The 19437-nt window shown below is 43.0% G+C and overlaps 1 protein-coding gene across 1 annotated transcript in view; it reads right to left on the bottom strand.

The window, feature by feature from the left end:
- The window catches only part of TAF15 (TATA-box binding protein associated factor 15), a 76949-nt gene that overhangs the window by 48145 nt on the left and 9367 nt on the right, over window positions 1-19437 (bottom strand). The window contains 5 exon segments of the mRNA XM_082246702.1: window positions 1933-2047; window positions 10060-10274; window positions 10755-10854; window positions 17991-18084; window positions 18885-18936. Coding sequence (XP_082102828.1) covers window positions 1933-2047; window positions 10060-10274; window positions 10755-10854; window positions 17991-18084; window positions 18885-18936 — 576 coding nt within the window.

Consider the following 19437-nt stretch of genomic DNA (forward strand, 5'->3'; position numbering starts at 1 on the left):
GAACATCAGAGTTGACTTTCACTTTGATAAATGGACTTGTGTTTCAGATAAATATTTTGATTATCTGTTTAGGTCACATTAGGTTTGTGATATTGGGTCCTGCATTTTAGTATTGAACATTATACAGCACTGCAACCTCTTGATTGTTCACCCTTAGTGTATATATACAAACACTGTTTGCATGCTGCTGATCTTAACATTGTGTGGCGCTGACATATCATTTCACTGCCTTTGTATTAGAAATGCTAAAGGTCATGAATATAGTCACTGCTGAATCATAGAAACCAATATTCAACCTTATAATTTAGCAGGAAAGTAAACCCTTTAAAATTTAGAAAAATATGTTAATCCAAAGAGGAGGGCTGCTCCACCAATCAAGTATAGGGTACAGATCCCACATAATTTGAGTTCAGAAGATTCATCCCAATTTGAGAAACATTGGATAGACAACCAAGTGAATATTGGCATCAGATAGACCTTTGGCTGTGTTTATTAACACTGTCTGAACATTTGCGCCTTTTTTACTCATATTACAAACATGGTTACCAATATTGTTCCTTGTCAATGGTAAATCATAAACGCTTTTATTGCCATTTATATAGGTTTTATCTAGGTTTGTGAAAATACTGAAGTACACTGGAGCTATGTAACTGCATAAAGAAAACCTGAATGCTCCAATATATTATATCTACCACACTTGGCCATTTTATACCATGGGCTTCCTCTTGAGAGAGCTGAAAAAAGAAACAAATCTCCTATGCTGCTTTGCTAGGCCAGCAAAAAAGCAATATACTGCATTTTCTGGCGTATAAGACTACTTTAGAACCTCAAAAAAATCCCCCAAAAATGGGGGGGTCGTCTTGTACACCCGAGTATAATATCTCCAAGGTAACCTAAGTATAACCAGTAGATGTAATCTCGCCAGACGTTGGCTGTGTGGGAATCGTGTACCGGTATACCGTAGCTTCGGCTACATACAGTATACCGCGCTGAGCCAATCAGGGACAGCGATGTATTCTATTATTCTATTATTCAATGCAAAGCCTGCTTGATTGGCGGAGTAACATCAGCCCGCCTCTGACTCTGCCAATCCGAGCAGGCTTTGCATTCAATAATAGAATACATCGCTCACTGATTGGCTCAGCGCAGTACACTGTATGTAGCCGAAGCTACGGTACATACGGTATACCGGTACAGGATTCCCGCACAGCCAGCATCTTGAGATTACATCTACTGGTAATACTTATACTTAGGGTACCTCGGAAATATTATGAGAGATTACATGTATTACAGTACTTGGGGTACCTTGGTGAGCTATGAGAAATCTGTTTTTTAATAGTGTTGCCTTGCTTCGGAAGGGGGGGGGGGGGGGGGTAGTCTTATACGGCGAGTATAGCCCAAAACCTTTGTATCAACTTGAAAATTAGGGGGGTCGTCTTATACGCCGGAAAATACGGTACTTCTAAAATACCAAGGAAATTAAACATGTCACAGGAATTGATAGTCTAATAAACCCTTAGTTATGCCAAACGTCTATATATATATATATATATATATATATATATATATATATATATATATATATATATATATATATATATATATATATATATATATAAAAATTTACTAGCCTTACTAATCCATAAAACCCAGCATCACCCACACAACTCAAGATGCTCAATACTTGCAAAATATATGCTGGAATGTCGAAGTGCAGTAACACTGGTTTTGCGCAAAGCACTAAAATATTGTGCCCAAAACAAATTTATATCAAGGTTTAAGTGAACTGTAGGGTGATCTCTAAACCAAAAAAGGTACAACTCTAAACATATAGATCTATAAAATCACACTTTATAGTACAGTTAGGTGCTGCCCAACCTTTGGTGAATTCAATTAAACTTTCATGCACGTGATGTTCCAATATCACCTTACCTCATGACGCCTCGACGATCATCAAAGCCACCACGGCCTCGGCCACCCCCAAAGTTCTGGGATCCACCATAGCCTTTATTATCACCATACCTGCCTGTGTCCCTTCGGTTGTCATCTGTAGGAGGCAAGAACGCTATAAGAACTAACACTAATTAAAGCTAGATTCAGTACTTGAAGCAATATTAAGCCCTCAGTTTTTAAGCACTTTCAGCAGTTGATTTATTCACTTCGAGTATATAGTTTCCTTATCTTTTATTCGTTGCCTATGTTCCAGTTTAAAAGGATTAGTTCACCTCTGGGAACAGGTTACATATTCACCCGTTTTCAGGGTGTAATGTTCCTGCAGCCTCTTCACAATCCCCCTTCTAATTGTGATACTAGGCTGGGGATCTTCTCCCTGCACCCACTGTCACCAATTGAAGAGAACGTGGCTGTGCTGTGAATGCAATGATCTACAAGTACAGAGTATGCATCTGAAGGCTTGTAGTTCTCAAAGGAACTACCAGGGTGCAGATCAGTGCTCTAGATAGTTTATTGATGCTTCCTGTCACTTACCAACTGCCTAATCATACGAGGTGTGAGCAGAGAACCACAGCCTAAAGGAGCCCAGATTCCCACCTATGATCAGCTGAGGCAATGCTTTAAGGAGGGGGGGGGGGGGGGGGAGGAGAATATAAAATATATACATCTCCTCCATGCTCTTGAGACTGTGGTGGGAGACACCGCAAACCTGACAATAGCACGTATTGATTGATGTGCCATCTTGGAGGAGGAGTTTGGAACACCTGCGCAACCTCTATAGGATCCAGGTATCGCCTCATGCTACGAGTAGCGACACTGACCCTAGCCAAATGCAAAACTAGTCAATAGCAGAAGAGATGAGTAGGGAAAAAAAAACCCAAAAGAACAAAAATACCCCACACCAGAATGAATACATCACGTGTGAAACACCAAGGCCCACCCACTTCATGTGGCCCTCACACCTCTTCTGCATCTGTGGTACCTCCTCTGCCCCAACCTAGTTTCAACAATCAACAGCAAGAGAGCACAGAACTCCTCTGCTAGAACCTGCACATCTTCATGCAACAATCCACCTCAGCAGTCAGCAGCAGAGAGGACGACAGAACTCTTCCAAAATATCTATCCTTCACTGTATTACCCAATTCCCAGCTCTGCCCCCAACTTCTTCCTGGTAGCAGCAAAAGGTAAGAGGGTGCACTGTGATGCATGGGAGGGACATCTAGTCCAAGGTCTCCTTCACACTTTACTTAAATTTCTAACGCTTAACAAACGCTCCTATAGCATTCGTATAGGCTTCAATAAGCTTTAGTATGAGTTTTCTTACAAGCGTTAAAAACACCCCCTAAACGCCTTATGTGCAGTTTTGAAGCGTTTGAGGAGCGTTAACTGCTCAACAGAAGGAGTGATAGAAATTACCTAATTTTAACACCCCACAACCACCTTACCATAGACTTGAAAGTGAGGCGTTGAAGGCTTTAAACGCTTCCTGCCTTGACATGAAAAGCAAAGTGTGAACAGCACTGTGCTGTCTATTGTATTTTGTGCATAGGCGTTAGACACCTCAAACGCCTGCTTTTAATGCCAGTGTGAACTTACAGATACAACTGGACCTCTGGGGGCAACCATAATGGTGAAGCGGCCACGATGAAACTGAGTTTGACACCCCTGGAACAGGTAACCCTTGCAAGTTTAGGTGCCTCCAACCCAAGAGCTTTACCTTCCTCTCAAAACTTGGTCATTTCAGCATTCAGTGTATTTATTTTTTCAGCCATAAAGGAGGGGGAGGGTGGTAGTGTCTTTCCACTTCAAGGTAATGCAGGCTGTTACTGTATTTAGAAGTAGAAATTTCCCCCCCCCCCCACCCCCCACATCCATTTTTGCAGCAATAGTAGCAGAAAAAAAAAATGCCAGGTCACCCAAGGAGGATGAAAATGTACTTCACACATTTAGCTTGTCTGCCATGAGCGCGGAGATGGGCCTGCATGAGCCCAATTTGGAGCTACTGAATCTCTGACTTCAAAGGCTGCTTAAACAAATTAAATGTGCATTTATTAGCCCTAAATTGCTTACCACAAGCTATCAAAAGGAATTGGTTAAACTGCTGATGTTGCCCTTGTTGGATTGCGTTACTTTTAATTGAATGATTACTTCTTTAGTTCTGGTCTTTAACCACTTTTAGACTAGGCTTTCTGGCATTTGTTTACAAGTTCAAATCTGTATTTTTCTTCTAGAATTACTACTTCTAGCCCAACTTTTTTTTTTTTTTTTAAAAAGTAACATCCTAGGGAAAAAAATGGCAATTGATGCAATTTTTTATGTCACATGTATTCGGGGAGCAGTTTTACAAATGCAATTTCTTTTGGAAAAACACAAACACCGAAATTGTATCCCAATTTTTTTGTAAAATGTTAAAAGATGTTACGCCAAGTAGATACCAAACAGGTCACGCTTTAAAATTGCGCACACTGGTGGAATGGCGACAAACTACGGTACTTAAAAATCTCCACAGACGATGTTTTGAATGCTTTTACAGGTTAACTGTTTATAGAGGATGTCTAGAGCTACAATTATTGCTCTTCATACATATTCATTCAGTTCAGCCCATGAGCACAGAGGGATAGGGGAGCTTTAATTTTTTTTTTCTCTCATCACTTTTATGCCCATTACAAGGAACGTAAACATTCCTTGCAATAGAAAGGATGACAGGTCCTCTATATGGAGAGATCTGGGGTAAAAAAATAAATACTTCCCGGACAAGAAATTACGTCAAGACATCGCTCCTGTCCTCCAGGGCCAGAAGTGATCAAAAGGCATTTTACTCTTAAACGCTTCCACGACCAGCTGTCGGTGCCGTCAGACCGTTTCCAGGGGGGGAGCATCCCCTCCTGCCCCTCTGGCAGCAGCTAGAATCTAACAGACCCTTCGTAGTTTTCAGACTATGCAAATGAGACTTCCTTCAAAGCTCTGAAGATGGGTGGAATTTAATACGTGCCAACTCGCATTCAATTACACCCAATCACACCTACAGGAAGAGTCCAAAACATCTCAAGTCGCACCTCACAGAACAAGGCATTATTCAAAAGGGAAACCCTATCATATATGCACACAGCCTACTGTGAAAGTTATCTGTGCTGCTGGGCAGAATTGAATGGACCACAATTAGAATTCCATCCTGCCTAGTTAAATATGACCGGTGTGAACAGGGAGACTCCCACCCCCCCAGAGCCCTGCTCTGAAGTGATTTACATGTGAAGGAAACGCCTTCATAACACCCCCCCACCCCCTCCTCTGTAGCCTTGCAGTACGCCATTATTCTTTGGCATTCTGCAAGACAGGAATGACATTTACACCTTTCACTACCCACACGAAGGTCCAGAAACACCCACATAGTAAAGAGGCGAGTGGGCTGAGAAAAAAAGTTTTTGTAAGAACTTAAGTAAAACTTTTTTCAGAGTCCTCCGACAGTCGCAGCCCCTCATACAGCCTTCACGAGTGGGTAACGGCGCCCTCTGCAGGAGCAAGCTAGGCAGTTTTTTTTTTTTTTTTTTTTTACATTTAAAAATTCCCTCAGCCATTATCCTGATCCAGTTACCACTGGTCTTCAGTTTTGTAGCAAGCAGTACCGGAAGGCAATAACCCCAAGATCCCCCCAAAAAACAAAAAACAAAAAAACAAAAAAAAACAGAGGGGTGGGGGCTGCGACTGTCGGGAGGACTCAGAAAAGAGTTTTACGGTAAGTTCTTACAAAAACTCTATTTTCTCTTACGTCCTCCGACAGTCGCAGCCCCTCATACAGCCTTCACGCGTGGGATGTCCCGAAGCAGTGCAGGTGTGAGGGGGTGGGAAGACGCAACCTACCGAAAAGGCAACGCATCAACCAGGCCAGAACAAAACAGCCAACAGGGCAAACAGAAGCTCAACAGGAGCTAACCCAGAAAAGACAAAAAAACACCCCAGAAAGAGAAATAGAAACACGCCTCTTCAAACAACCGCCGCACTCAAAACCTTGAGGCCAAAAGGAAGCATCCAAGGATGCCATCACATCAAGTTTGTATAATTTTGTTAAAGTGTGCACAGACGACCAGGTCGCTGCTTTAAACACCTGAGCCACAGAAGCCTGATGGCGAAACGCCCAAGAGGCACTGACAGCTCTAGTAGAATGAGCCCCGACAGGGAAAGGAGGAACCCGACCCTTGATTGAATAGGCCTGAACAATCGTCTGTCTGATCCATTTAGAAATGGCTGCCGAGGACGCAGCCGAACCCTTCCGAGGTCCCTCAGGAAGGACAAACAGGGAATCAGACTTCCTAAAAGACTCAGTGGCAGATCTGTAAACCCTGACCGCCCAGACCACATCCAAGGAATTTTTGCCTTGCGTTCCCTTAGGATGCTTGGGCTTCGCACAAAGCCAAGGCAACACAATATCCTCATTGAGGTGGAGAGTCTACACCACCTTTGGGAGAAACTACTGATTGGGTCGCAGGACCACTTTATCCCTATGAACAACCAGATAAGGCGAATGGCAAGATAGAGCTGCCAACTCAAGAGACCCTGGGAGCAGATGTGATAGCTACCAGAAAGGCAATTTTCTGGGACAACACAGGCAGATGAATTTCTCTGATGTTCTCAAAAGGGAGGCCGTTGCAAAAAATGGATAACACCAAATTCAAGTTCCAGGGAGGCAAAGGAGCCTTCCTCGGGGGAGTTAGATGCCGCACCCCCTGAATAAAGGTGGGAATCAAGGAATTAGTTTAGTTGCCAAATTTTTTTTTAAGGGTCACAACAGTGCTCGGGGGGGGGGGGGGGGGGGGGTTATGTCAAAAGGCTCACCAGAAAGGTTGGATCCCCTCTTACCTTACGGCAGGGAGATCACTCAAGCTTATGGAGAGTAGGATTCCTCTTCCCAGGGCATAGAGCTGTGCTGCTGGTCCTCACTCCTGGATATGGATTCCCTTATGCATACACTCCGTAGGCAACGGATATTAAAAAAATATATAAAGCCTGATAGTGAGATCCGTATAAAAATATTTTTAAATATATTGTCTGTCATTAACAAAAAAAAAAAAAAAAAAAAAAAAAAAAAAACTTTCATGCATAGGAGACAGACGTATAGAGCAACTAGTTAAAAACCATAAAAAGTAGGGAAACAGTCTAGGCATGGATGGTACACGGCCGGTAGTCTGGTAGGATGGTGTGGAACGCACACGGAAACCGGCGTTCCGTCTCTTTATACCTTCGGTGATACCGTACCATCCGTGCCTAGACTGTTTCCCTACTTTTTATGTTTTTTGTTTTTTTTTTAATGAATCTTTAGTTTCAACAAGGGAACAGACAATGAGACTACAAAAGTGCGAGGGAGGGGTGGTAGCTAAACAGTGCCACAACCCAGGGGGTATAAAAGTGCAATGTGGTACATAACAGTGAAAATGGAGCAGCAATCAAAACACAGTGCAAGAACCAGCATTCAGTAGAAAATAGAGGGCGGCCTGCCGGGTGCCACAGTCAACCTGGAGTCCCAGGGGATGGGAGACACAGCCCGGAGGAGCTCCAGGCCAAGGCACACCGCAGGGGGGAGGGAGGCAACAGCCTCCCATTAGACCAATCCCAATGCGGCGCCCACTTTTTATGGTTTTTAACTAGTTTCTTTATACGTCTGTCTCTTATGCATGAAAGTTTTTTTTGTTATATGACAAGACAATATATTTAACCACTTTACCACTAGAGGATTTTGCTGTCTTACGTCTGGGCCACTTTTTGCGATTCGGCACTGTGCGAATTTAACTGACAATTGCGAGGTCGTGCAACGCCGTACCCAAATGAAATTTACGTCCTTTTTTCCCCACAGAGCTTTCTTTTGGTGGTATTTGATCACCTGTGCGATTTTTACTTTTTGCGCTATAAACAAAAAAAAAAAAAAAAAAAAAGAGGAGCGTTTATTTTGAAAAAATAACGATATTTTTAACTTTATTTATATGAAACTCCCCCCAAAAAAATGTAAAAAATCAAATTTTTTTTAGTTTTTGGCCAGTTTTATGCTACCCAAGTTTGAAAAAAAAAAAAAAAAAAAAATCACAATAAGCGTATTTTGATTGGTTTGCGCAAGTTATTGCGTTTACTAACAAAGGGAAAGATTTGTCATTTTTGTTTTTTTTTTTTACGCGTAAAGGCGGCGATCTGCGATTTTTTTTGCGGGACTGCGACATTGCGGCGGACAGATCGGACCCTTGACTGACATTGACACTTTTGGGGGTACCAGTGACATTACTGCAGTAATCAGTGCTATATATATGCACTGTTACTGTAAAAATGACACTGGCAGGGAAGGGGTTAATTTTATTGGAGAGGGAGGGGTTAATGTATGCCTGGTGCTTACTAACATGTGTGGGGGGAGGTGACTGTGTGACAAGGACAGATCGAGGGTTCAACTATGCTGAACCCTGCAATCTGACCCTGCCTGTCACTTAGGAGATCCGCCCGCTTGTGTTTACACAAGCAGGCGGATCTCCACACTCGATTCCCCGACGATCGGGGAAGAGCAGCGGCAATCTGCTCCTCCCCTGGCCCAACTCCCGCTGTTACTGAACACAGCGGGAGCGCGCCGCCGAGAAAAGGGAGTACGTCGCCAGTCGATAACGAACCACTTTGCCGCAGTAGGCTCAACGTGAGCAGACAGCAAGTGGTCAAATAAACTATTTATACGGATCTCACTATGAGGCTTTATATATTTTTTTAATATGGAGTGTACGCATAAGGGAATCCATATCCAGGAGTAGCGTATATGGTGTAATATCACACCCAACATAGACTGACATTGTGGACATTATTATTATTCTTTTTCTACAGGATTCTATGTATAACAATCCCTTTTACAGCTGGATTGAGTCACACATGTTGTAGTATTGTTTATGGCACATGAGTTTTTGCACATTTTCAAGTTGGTAATATACTATAATTTTTTGATATACATCTGTTGCAAGCGCACTAAGCGTGGGGTAATTAAATATCCCTTTTTCTAATTTTACTTTGTCTGTCCTTGTGGCAGGAGGAGTTTATTGCAGCTGCACGTTAGTTATTTATTTTAATTATATATTCATTTATTTTTGTAATATATGGTGCACATATTTAATATTTGATTTAAATATTTAATTACTTGAGGTTACCCATTGGCGCAGGTGCACACCCCTAACATTTAAAACTGCCTAGCTTGCTCCTGCAGAGGGCCCCATTACCCACTCGTGAAGGCTGTATGAGGGGCTGCGAGCCTGCGACTGTCGGAGGACGCAAGAGAAAATTATATTTTTAAAAAAAGCGTGAGCACGTCTGGATGGTGGGAGCAGTTTTTTTTTTCTTCATTGGACAACAGCAGGGATGTGTAGAGGCCGCCACAGAACCCGATTTAGGGGAAAATGAGAGCATGCCTATTCCAATATAATGAATTGCTTGGAGTCTGGGTCAATTAATCTGGCTGGCATACCATTTGGTATCTGTCAGGTAGGGAGAGGCCGAGATGCACTTTAAGAGGTAAAGGAGACTGTTTAAAAAGGCAAGGCCGTTTGTGCACTCATACAAATTCTGTGAATTCAGCATTACCTGACCTAAAGTACGGAAGATTTGTATGAGCAAATTAGAGAAAAGGTAAAACATTTTGGTACAATCGACATATCACATATACTTCTTTTAAAACCTAAACAAATAAAACCGTACAAAAACTTAAAATTTTAAAGAAAGAATCCCTAGGGTTAGTGAAATGGAGGAAACCGTCAACCCAATACATATTTTAGCTTCCCTTAAACTGACCAAATTAACTTGCTGCCTGTGATGTATGCAGTGTGTTCTAATCTATGTACCTGCTAACAATGGGTTAATTCATGTAAAGATCAGGTTGCACGAGTGCCCACAAGATATGGGAAACTACATTTTTGTTGCTGTGGTCATCCAAATACTTCACTGAGCAGACTAGTGCATCTCAGTAAGAAGATAATGGGAAATGCTGGTATACTCAAAAATATCTGGATTTCTAGGACACCCTTAGTCCCTACAATGCATAACCCTAATAAACATGTCATATACAGTAGGAAAAAGCAGCTAAGCAGATTTATACATCACCTTGTGAGGAAGCTCCATAACCTTCATTCCGTGATGACTGCTGCTGTCCATAGCCTGAATGTTCATAAGAATCTTGAGGCGGTTGCTGCCCATAACCAGATTGTGGCTTTTGTCCAAAATCTTGCTGGCCATAGGAGTCACGTTGCTGCTGCTGATACGACTGCCCACCATTGTTACCTGGCTGGTTATCACCGTATGAAGCTCTGTTGCTGTACCTGGAAATTTAAAAATAAAGCAACCAAAAAGTTAAATGCTCTTGATCAACACCTGAATTTACAGCATAAGTATTAAATATAAGCAAAGAGGTCGCTGTTTGCACATAACTGCGCAGTTTTTCACTCTATTTTAGAAGATCGGCCCCAGAGTTGCTGATCAGTCCCATTAATGTTCGGAAAGTAGGTTTTTTTTTTTTGCAGATTACTTTTTTGGTCAGTAAATAGCTCCACTTTTGCCATACCTCGCCGCAGCCATGAGAAGGAAAAAAAAAAAAAAAAAACAACCGAACCCAGAAGATCATGGCTATTACTGACTACTACAGTGATTTTTAGTATCCACAGTGGCCCACCAGATAGATGGATACTTACATCAAGCTAGCCAATGCAGGTTTCCAAGAAAGAATTCCTGGAGTTCACTTTAAAATACGTATAAAGACAAAATATTTTTAGATTCAAGGAAAAAAAAATAAATCCTCTTACCCGCCTCTGGAAGATTCTGAACTCTGTTGGTCACTGCTTCCATAGGACTGCTGGCTTTCATATGGTGCTTGGCTCTGTCCTTGTGAAGGCTGTCCATAACCTAAAAGTAAAGTACGAACTTTTACACAAAGCCTTTGGGCTGCCATTATCAACCAGGTTCTGAAAATGCTTGCTTCAGGTCAGTGACTGATGGAACAATCAGGTCAACAAGCTCTCTCAGGTACAGAGGTCAGCAATATTACTCCCCATATTTTTCTTGGTACAGAATCACTAACCACTTAAGGCCCGGAGGATTTTGCAGCTTAAAGACCAGACCCCTTTTTTCAACTTGGCACTGTGTGAATTTAACAGACAATTGCACGGTCATGCAATGCTGTACCTAAACGAAATTTACGTCCTTTTTTTCCACAAACAGAGCTTTCTTTTGGTGGTATTTGATCGCCTCTGCACTTTTTATTTTTTGCGATGAAAAAGACCGAAAATTGAGCAAAAAAAAAAAGACATTTTGAATTTTGTCTTTTAAAAAATATCCAATATACTCAATTTATTTCATTTTTTTGCCCATAATATATTTAGCTACATGTCTTTGACAAAAAAAAAAAAAAAAATCAATGAGCGTATTTTGGTTTGCGCAAAAGTTATAGCGTCTACAAACTATGGTGTAAATACTGAAATTTAAGCAGCTTTAATTTCCGACTGCCTATCTCATTTCATGAAGTGCTAAAATGGCAGGGCAGTACAAGACCCCCCCCCAAATTACCACTTTTTGGAAAGTAGACATCCTAAGGAATGTTCTGAGAGGCATGTTGAGCTCATTTGAATATTTCATTTTTTTGTCACAGGTGTTTGAAAAATGATTAAAATTTTTTTTTTTTTTTTTTTTTACACAAAGTTGTCATTGAAATGATATATTGCTCACACATGCCATGGGTATATGTGTAATTACACCCCAAAATATATTCTGCTGCTTCTCCTGAGTACAGGGATACATATGTGGGACTTTTTGGGAGCCTAGCTGTGTACGGGACCCCGAAAAATCACCACCATCAGAATTTCAAAGGGCGTACATTTTTCATTGCATTTTCTCACTACCTATAACGGTTTAGGAGGCCCTGAAATGTCAAGATACCACAAAACCTCCCCAAATGACCCCATTTTGGAAAGTAGACACCCCAAGCTATTTGCTGAGAGGCATGGTGAATCCATGGAATATTTTATATTTTGCCACAAGTTCTGGGAAATATATATATATATATTTTTTTTTTTTTTACACAAAGTTGTCACTAAATGATATAATGCCCACACATGCCATGGGTATATGTGAAATGACACCCCAAAATTCATTCTGCTGCTTCTCCTGAGTACAGGGATACCCCATGTGTGAGACTTTTTTGCAGTCTAGCCGAGTACAGGTCCCCAAAAACAAATCTCCACTTTCAGGCTTTCCAAGGGCGTAAATTGTTGATTTCACTCCTGACTACCTATCACAGTTTTGGAGGCCATGAAATGCCAAGACAGCACCTCCCCCCCCCCCCCAAATGACCCCTTTGCGGAAAGTAGACACCCTAAGCTATTTGCAGAGAGGCATGTTGAGTGTTTCGCAGATCTCACTTTTTGTCAAAGTTTTTTTTTTTTTTTTGTTTTTTTTTTTTTTTCAATTTCCAAAAAAGGAAAAAAAATGCATTTTCCTGTTTTTTCTTAATTTTCCAAAAAAAATAAGAGCTGCAAAATACTCACCATGCCTCTCAGCAGATAGATTGGAGTGTCTACTTTGCAAAATTGGGTCATTTGGGGGGGGGGGGGGGGTTTTGTGGCATCTTGGCTTTTTATGGACTTCAAAAGTGTGATAGGTAGTAAGGAGTGAGATCAACAATTTACGCCCTTAGAAAGCCAGAAGGTGCAGATTGGTTTTCTGGGTCCTGTACGCGGCTAGACTGGCAAAAAGTCGCACACATGGGGTATCCCTGTACTCAGGAGAAGCAGCACAATGTATTTTGGGGTGTCATTTCACATATACCCATGGCATGTGTGAGCATTATATCATTTATTGACAACTTTGTGTAAAAAAAAATAAAAAATAATTTTCCCGAAACTTGTGGCAAAATATAAACTATTCCATGGACTCACCATGCTTCTCAGCCAATAGCTTGGGAGTGTCTACTTTGCAAAATGGGGTCATTTGGGGGGGGGGGGGGGGGGGGGGAGAATTTCAGGGCCTCTGAAACTGACAGGTAGCGCAGTGATAAGGCCCCTCCCACTGCATGTAAAAGCAGTCTAGCGGCCAATTACCTGCTAGGATTGCTTTTACATGTAAGCCGACCGCTGGCTGTAAAAAACGATACCAAGATGATGCCTAAATCTGCAGGCATCATCCTGGTATAACCACTCAAAGTTCAGCAGCGTACCAGTACATTGCTGGTCCTTGTTTGGCATATAGGTTTTTTTTTTTCATGCAGCCTGTGGGCTGAACGGAAAAAAAGAGAACCTATCAGAAATCAGCACAGGAATGATGCGTAGTATTACTAATCATTAACCGCCCAAACAGCCACCCACTGAATTTAATGATGGGTATACACGACACTATCCACGTATACCAAAATAGGATTTTAACTGCAGTGCTGAAATCAGAAAAATCACCACAGCTGCTATCAGCAAAGGTATCCATATATGCTGAGCGCAAACACTGTTTGTGTCAGAATATATAAAATCAATGCGCGGTAGCCGACGAGTACCTGCAAGAGAAACCGGTCACAATAGAATGAAAAAACAAACAAAGGACATTAAAAAAAGTACAGTAGGAAGAGTAGAAGAACATATAAAATAAAATGACTGACAACAGTTTTTGGATCCTTTTATTTTTCTTTCCGTTTCTTGATGTCTTGATTTGGGACTGCGATCTTCCAGCTTGGGTCTCTCAAAATGTCGATGGACATCCAACATCCTTCGAGACCCTGTGTTTGTGTGCCCTACACTGTGTCGTGCTGTACCCTACACTAATACTCCACTAGTGTATGGTAGCGCTCGAAACATTCCCCGATGCAGAGACCAGGTTGGTCAGGACATTTGGGACAACAACAACAGGTGTCACTCCTACATCCGCGCCTGCTACAGACACGACATCTTCTTTGGGGGTGTCTTTGGGTAGGGGTACTCGGGAGGACATAAGAAAAATGTCTATCATGCAGCCGGCTCACTGCATCTGGAAGGGGAAGTTGGGCAGGCATGCCTCCTGGGTACAGGTAGGCAAGGATGATCGCTTCCTGGAATTTCCGGAAGGATCCAGTTCGTCCTGACGCCCTGTATAGGACAAAGGCGTTCAGCATAGCCAATTGGTATAGGTAAACAGACACTTTTTTGTACCAGCGTCTGGCTTTACGGGCAACTAAATACGGCGCCAAAAGCTGGTCGTTAAGGTCCACCCCTCCCATATTAAGGTTATATTCGTGGACACAGAGGGGTTTCTCCAGTTGCCGTAGGGATTTGGATCGTCGTGTCTGCGTGAAGGGAGGACAGAACATAAACATCCCGTGTATCCTTCCACTTCACCGCAAGCAATTTGTCCGTTTTCAAGCAGGCTCTCGCCCCCCGACTAAGACGGGAATCTACAAGCCATCGGGGGAAGCCCCGGCGATTAGGTCGCACGGTGCCACATGCGCCAATTCGAGCAGGTGACTAAATGGTGGCACGCTTGTATAAAAGTTGTCCACGTACAAATGGTACCCCTTTCCGGATAAGGGTGACACCAAGTCCCAAACAATCTTACCGCTGCTCCCTATGTAGTCTGGGCAGTTCGGGGGCTCCACACAGCTATCTTTTCCCTCATAGACCCGGAAACTAACTGTATAGCCTGTGGCCCTGTCACACAATTTATACAGTTTGACCCCGTACTTGGCACGCTTGCTGGGGAGGTACTGTTTCATAGCAAGGCGGCCGGTAAATTTAATCAGGGACTCGTCAACGCAGACAACTTGTTCGGGGGTAAACAAGGCTGCAAACCGCTGATTAAAGTGGTCTATGAGGGGCCAAATTTTGTGGAGCCGATCATATTCAGAGTCTCCCCGAGGACGACAGAGTTCATTGTCGCTGAAATGCATAAATCGCAGAATTTGCTCGTATCTCACCCTGGACATGGAGGCAGAGTACATGCGCATATGGTGAACTGGGCTAGTGGACCAATATAGCCGCAATTCACTCTTTAGTTATGCCCATGTGGAGGGAAAGGCCCAGAAAAAAAAATATCGGAAACCGTTATAGGTTTCCAGCCGAATGGTCTGGCGGCGATGAATTGTCGTGCATATAAATTTGATTGATCCACAATAGATCTGTAAAGATCTTCCGTGAAGAACAGCTCAAAAAAGTTCAGGGGCGTAAAACCAGCTGTCTCCACGTGGATTCCAGGTTGGGCGGTGAATGGGGGGGGGAGGGGGGTGGGGAAGTACTGGCGCTGTAGAATCAGTGGGTTGCCAATTGGGATATGCCAGCGCATCAGGGAGGGCACTATGGGCCTGTCTACGAATACGCAGTGGCTGCGGGCCACTACTTGTGCTAGCCACCGCACCAGCTTCAACTGCACTTCGGGGACTCGCCACGTCACCAGGTGATACTGCAGTGCTGGTTGTACTAGGTCCAGGGTGTACTAGGCCGCTGGCGCTTGCCAGGTCGCCAGAAAAATGAGCGGCACTAGTAACCACACTCTGCTCCATACAAGCACCCTGCAATTCCTGCATCTCAACAACTCCAGAATGGGGGGGGGTTTCTGGGTACGCCTGGGTCTAACAGGGACCCATCTGTCAGGGAACCACTGCTGTCATCAGGTTCGTATACTGACAGTAATTCGGCCACTGTAGCTTCCCCATCGCTATCAGATGACACGGCCAGCATACTACAAGCCTCTTCACCACTGTACAAACGTTTAGACATTTTGGTAACTAAATTTACCTGTACAGTGGTGTTGACTCACAGGTAATAAAAGCACCTGGTTGTCAAGGACTATTTCAAGCGCTACCAAAAAAAACTGCTAATGCTAGGGATCAGGCCTGACTCTGCTAACACAGCGGTTTTGTGTGTTGTGTTTTTTTGTAAGTGACAGTAATCTATTGATTACTACACTTACCTGGGTGAAAGGGTTAAACGCAGGTGCTGGCAGAATCAGTGCTGACCTTGCAAACACTGCGTTTTGGGAACCCTAAACTATGGGGGCGCTAGTATAGTTCTGATCAGATATTGATCTGTTCAAACACTATACTAGTAATGGAAGTGTATGTGCGTGTGTGTGTGGTAATCAAGGGGTTATTTCTAACTATGCACCGGGGATCTGGGGGGGGTGGCGGGGACCCTAAACCTCCTTTGGGATAGAAACTAACTCGCTAGCGCAACCTCAAGTCACAATCACACTAATACAAAATACAGTAAAAACAGTATATTATGTGTGTATTAGTGTGCAATGTGACAGGGGGGGGAAGGGGTTAACTGGATGTGATCAGGGGGGGGATCAGGGGGTTAAATCTTTATTGGGAGGGGGTGGCGGGTATCCTACGGATAAAAGAAACGGTGGCAAGCGCTAAACCTGGTCACAAGTCACACTTATACGGGTATATAGAAAATGCTATATACAGTGTGTGTTGTGGCAGGGGGTGTAGGGGTGATCAGGGGGTTAAATCTTTATTGGGCAGATGGCGGGGACCCTAAACCTCCTTGGGACAGAAACTTTAGTCGCCTGCGCTAATTCTGATCACAATCACACTAATACAAAAATACAAAAACACTGTATATTACGTTTGTATTAGTGCTGATGTGACAGAGGGTGTAGGGGTTAACTGGCGGTGATCAGGGGGGATCAAGGGGTTAAATCTTTATTGGGGGGTAATTTAAATGGAAAAGGGGGGGGGGTCGCAAGCGCTACACCTGACCACAAATCACACGTATACAGGAAAATGCTATATGCTGTATACAGTGTGTTGTGTCAGGGGCTGTAGGGGTTAATTGGGGGGGCGATCGGGGGGGGGTAAATGTGCCTATCTAGCTGTGTGTGGGTGCTTGGTGCAGTTACTCACAGTTAGATGTGCTCTCCTCTCACGCTGGATCCAAAAAGACCGTTGGGAGGGCACATCTTCTCCAAGCCTGTGTTTACATTTCACAGGCTTAGAATGTCACTTGATTGGGCAGGACCGATCAACAGGTCCAGACCAAAAATGATTGTCCTGGACCTGATGACTGATCGGTTCTGAACCCAATCGAGTAATCGGCGGGACCGCACGTGCGCCAGAGCGGCTCAGGCTAGTGACGTAAATATACGTCACTTTGCCTGGCCGGGGCTGACCGCCGCAGTATATTTACTTGCGGCGGTCGGCAAGTGGCTAAACAGAGGGGGAGAGCCTTTGCAAACACCTTCTAGTGGTGGAGACCAGAGATGTGATCTGTTGCCCCACATGATACAATTGTGCCACCCCCCTTTACCACCACAGGACGCTGTGAGGACTACTGTAGCTGATACATTTGTCAGCCAAGGGTGTACACCCATAATCAGAAAAACAGCACAAGCACTGCAAAAATAGGACCCCGCCAACATTTCAGACCAGAAAACAAACGACTTGGGAACTGGCTTGTCACATGACTAGTTTTGAGGTAAGAAAACCTAACTTCTGGTTACTTTTCTTAAAAATAGATATTCTTAAAGGGCAACTCCACAATAATGTTTTCTCCTAGAAAAAAAAAAAAAAACAAAAAACTGCCTTTTCCTCAGAGGAGAAACTGGTAGGAATCTGGATTGATTTTGAGGATTTTTTATTTTTTTTGCAATGTATAAAGATCAAAGAATTCTCTTAAAAGTGGAGTGTTACTCTTTAAAGAATTTTGAACCTCGGAAAGGGTAAAATCAGATGCTAAAGAATCACAACAGTACCAACAGGCAGCTAGCTGCCCAGGAGTAAATACATTTAGAGGTCTTAAGAGTCCCAGGAGATCTGTCTCCTCATCAGCCACATTTTCTTGCTCTTTAATAGGGCTTACCATCAAGTGATGAGTAAACAGCAAGGATTTTCATAGGGCTTCTGGGAGTCAGGGAATCCTGAATGCTCTAAAAGGCATCCAAAAAGTATGTGCTGGCACCGATGCAATAAAGCCCTGTGCCCATTAGTAACATTGTACTAACCAGACTACCCTGAGTTCTTTTTATAAGAGACATGATTCCAAACACTGTATATTTCTGAAGTACAAATGGATGCCACAAAGACATACCGCCTGATTGACTTTGTCCATAGCCAGAACTGTAGCCTCCATAGTTTTGTCCATAAGCAGGTGACTCTGCTGTCTGCCCATAGCCAGAGTAATCCTGAGGGAGGGAAAAAGAAAAAAACTTTTAAATACTACAGAAGTGTATCAACTAACCTGTTGACACACAGGCTTTACACTGCCCCTGCTGGATATGATTTTACATTACAAATAAATGCTACAAAAAACACACGAACGGAGGTTAAATGCCAGCCTCTGCCAAATACTACCACCGTGTTTGGAGGCCTGAGTTCACAATTGGGCAGCTTTTGAAAAGCATTCCATAGTGGACTGCTTTGAGGATGGCCAAGTAGCCACTGTCAAACAGGAGGGGACCCTGCCCCCTCCAGATTGCAAAAAAAGGCAAACTGCAATATTTAAACGGGACCAACACACCACTATTGTGAGCCAAGCATTTGGTTCACGGTTGTAGAGTTGCCCCTTTGACTTTAACAAGCAAGTTTGACCCGCACTGCTGGCTGTCAACTCAAGTAATAGATTTCCTGCAGCTTTGATGCAAAGCATCACAATATGTGTACAGCCCCCTCATCACTATATGAATGAGGATTTGAACAAGACTACTCGCCGAAACATGTAAGCATTTTATCTACTGCTGGGCAAGAAAAAGATATTCATACAGATGTTGGAGTTTCCGGCTACTACTTTTGCTTTGAGGAATAAGATGCTATATGTGAAAAATAGACCACAAATAGGTTAATGGATCACCTGGAAAAATAAGGGGAACTTTACAAATTTTAGAGTGGTCAAAGAGGAGCCTCCAATAGGAAAATCTGTTTCTGAGACAACTGAGAGCATCAATCTCCCTTTGGAGAACTAAAAATGCAGGACAATATCCCCTACCTGTGCAGGCTGCCCCGTGTTTTGTCCTCCTTGATTTCCATAACCAGAGTAACTAAAAAAAAAATATATATATAATAATTCATAACATATTAAACTAAACACAACTCATAAAATGCTAGTTGCCTGGTTGTGCTAATCCAATGAATACCATGTTTTTTTTTTTTTTTTTTTTTTAAATCCCAGACCTTTAAAAGTTTTTCCCCCCTTGCAGTGGGTCTGGGCCTGCACTGCAAGGGTGAATTGCTCATTTGTGTCTAGGTGAGACATGAAGATATACTTACTTGATCCGCCCCACACAAGTCTGGTCATTTAGGCTCCTGTAACACTGCGCTCTACTGGTCTTATGTCCTGACATTGTAAAGCCTCAACACTCATTTTCTGGTGAAGCAGAGGATCAGGCAAGTATAAAGTGCTCTTCTCGATTGAACAAAATAAGTACTTAAAGTGGTTGTAAAGTCACTCATGACAAAACATGTAATCCCTTCACTTACATGAAGATTTAATGTGCAACATCTGTAGTTTTTAAAAATTATTCAGAAAAATACTGGAAGGA

The sequence above is a fragment of the Pelophylax lessonae genome (assembly GCF_965119305.1).
Source record: "Pelophylax lessonae genome assembly, chromosome: 2".
Lineage (NCBI taxonomy): Eukaryota > Metazoa > Chordata > Amphibia > Anura > Ranidae > Pelophylax > Pelophylax lessonae.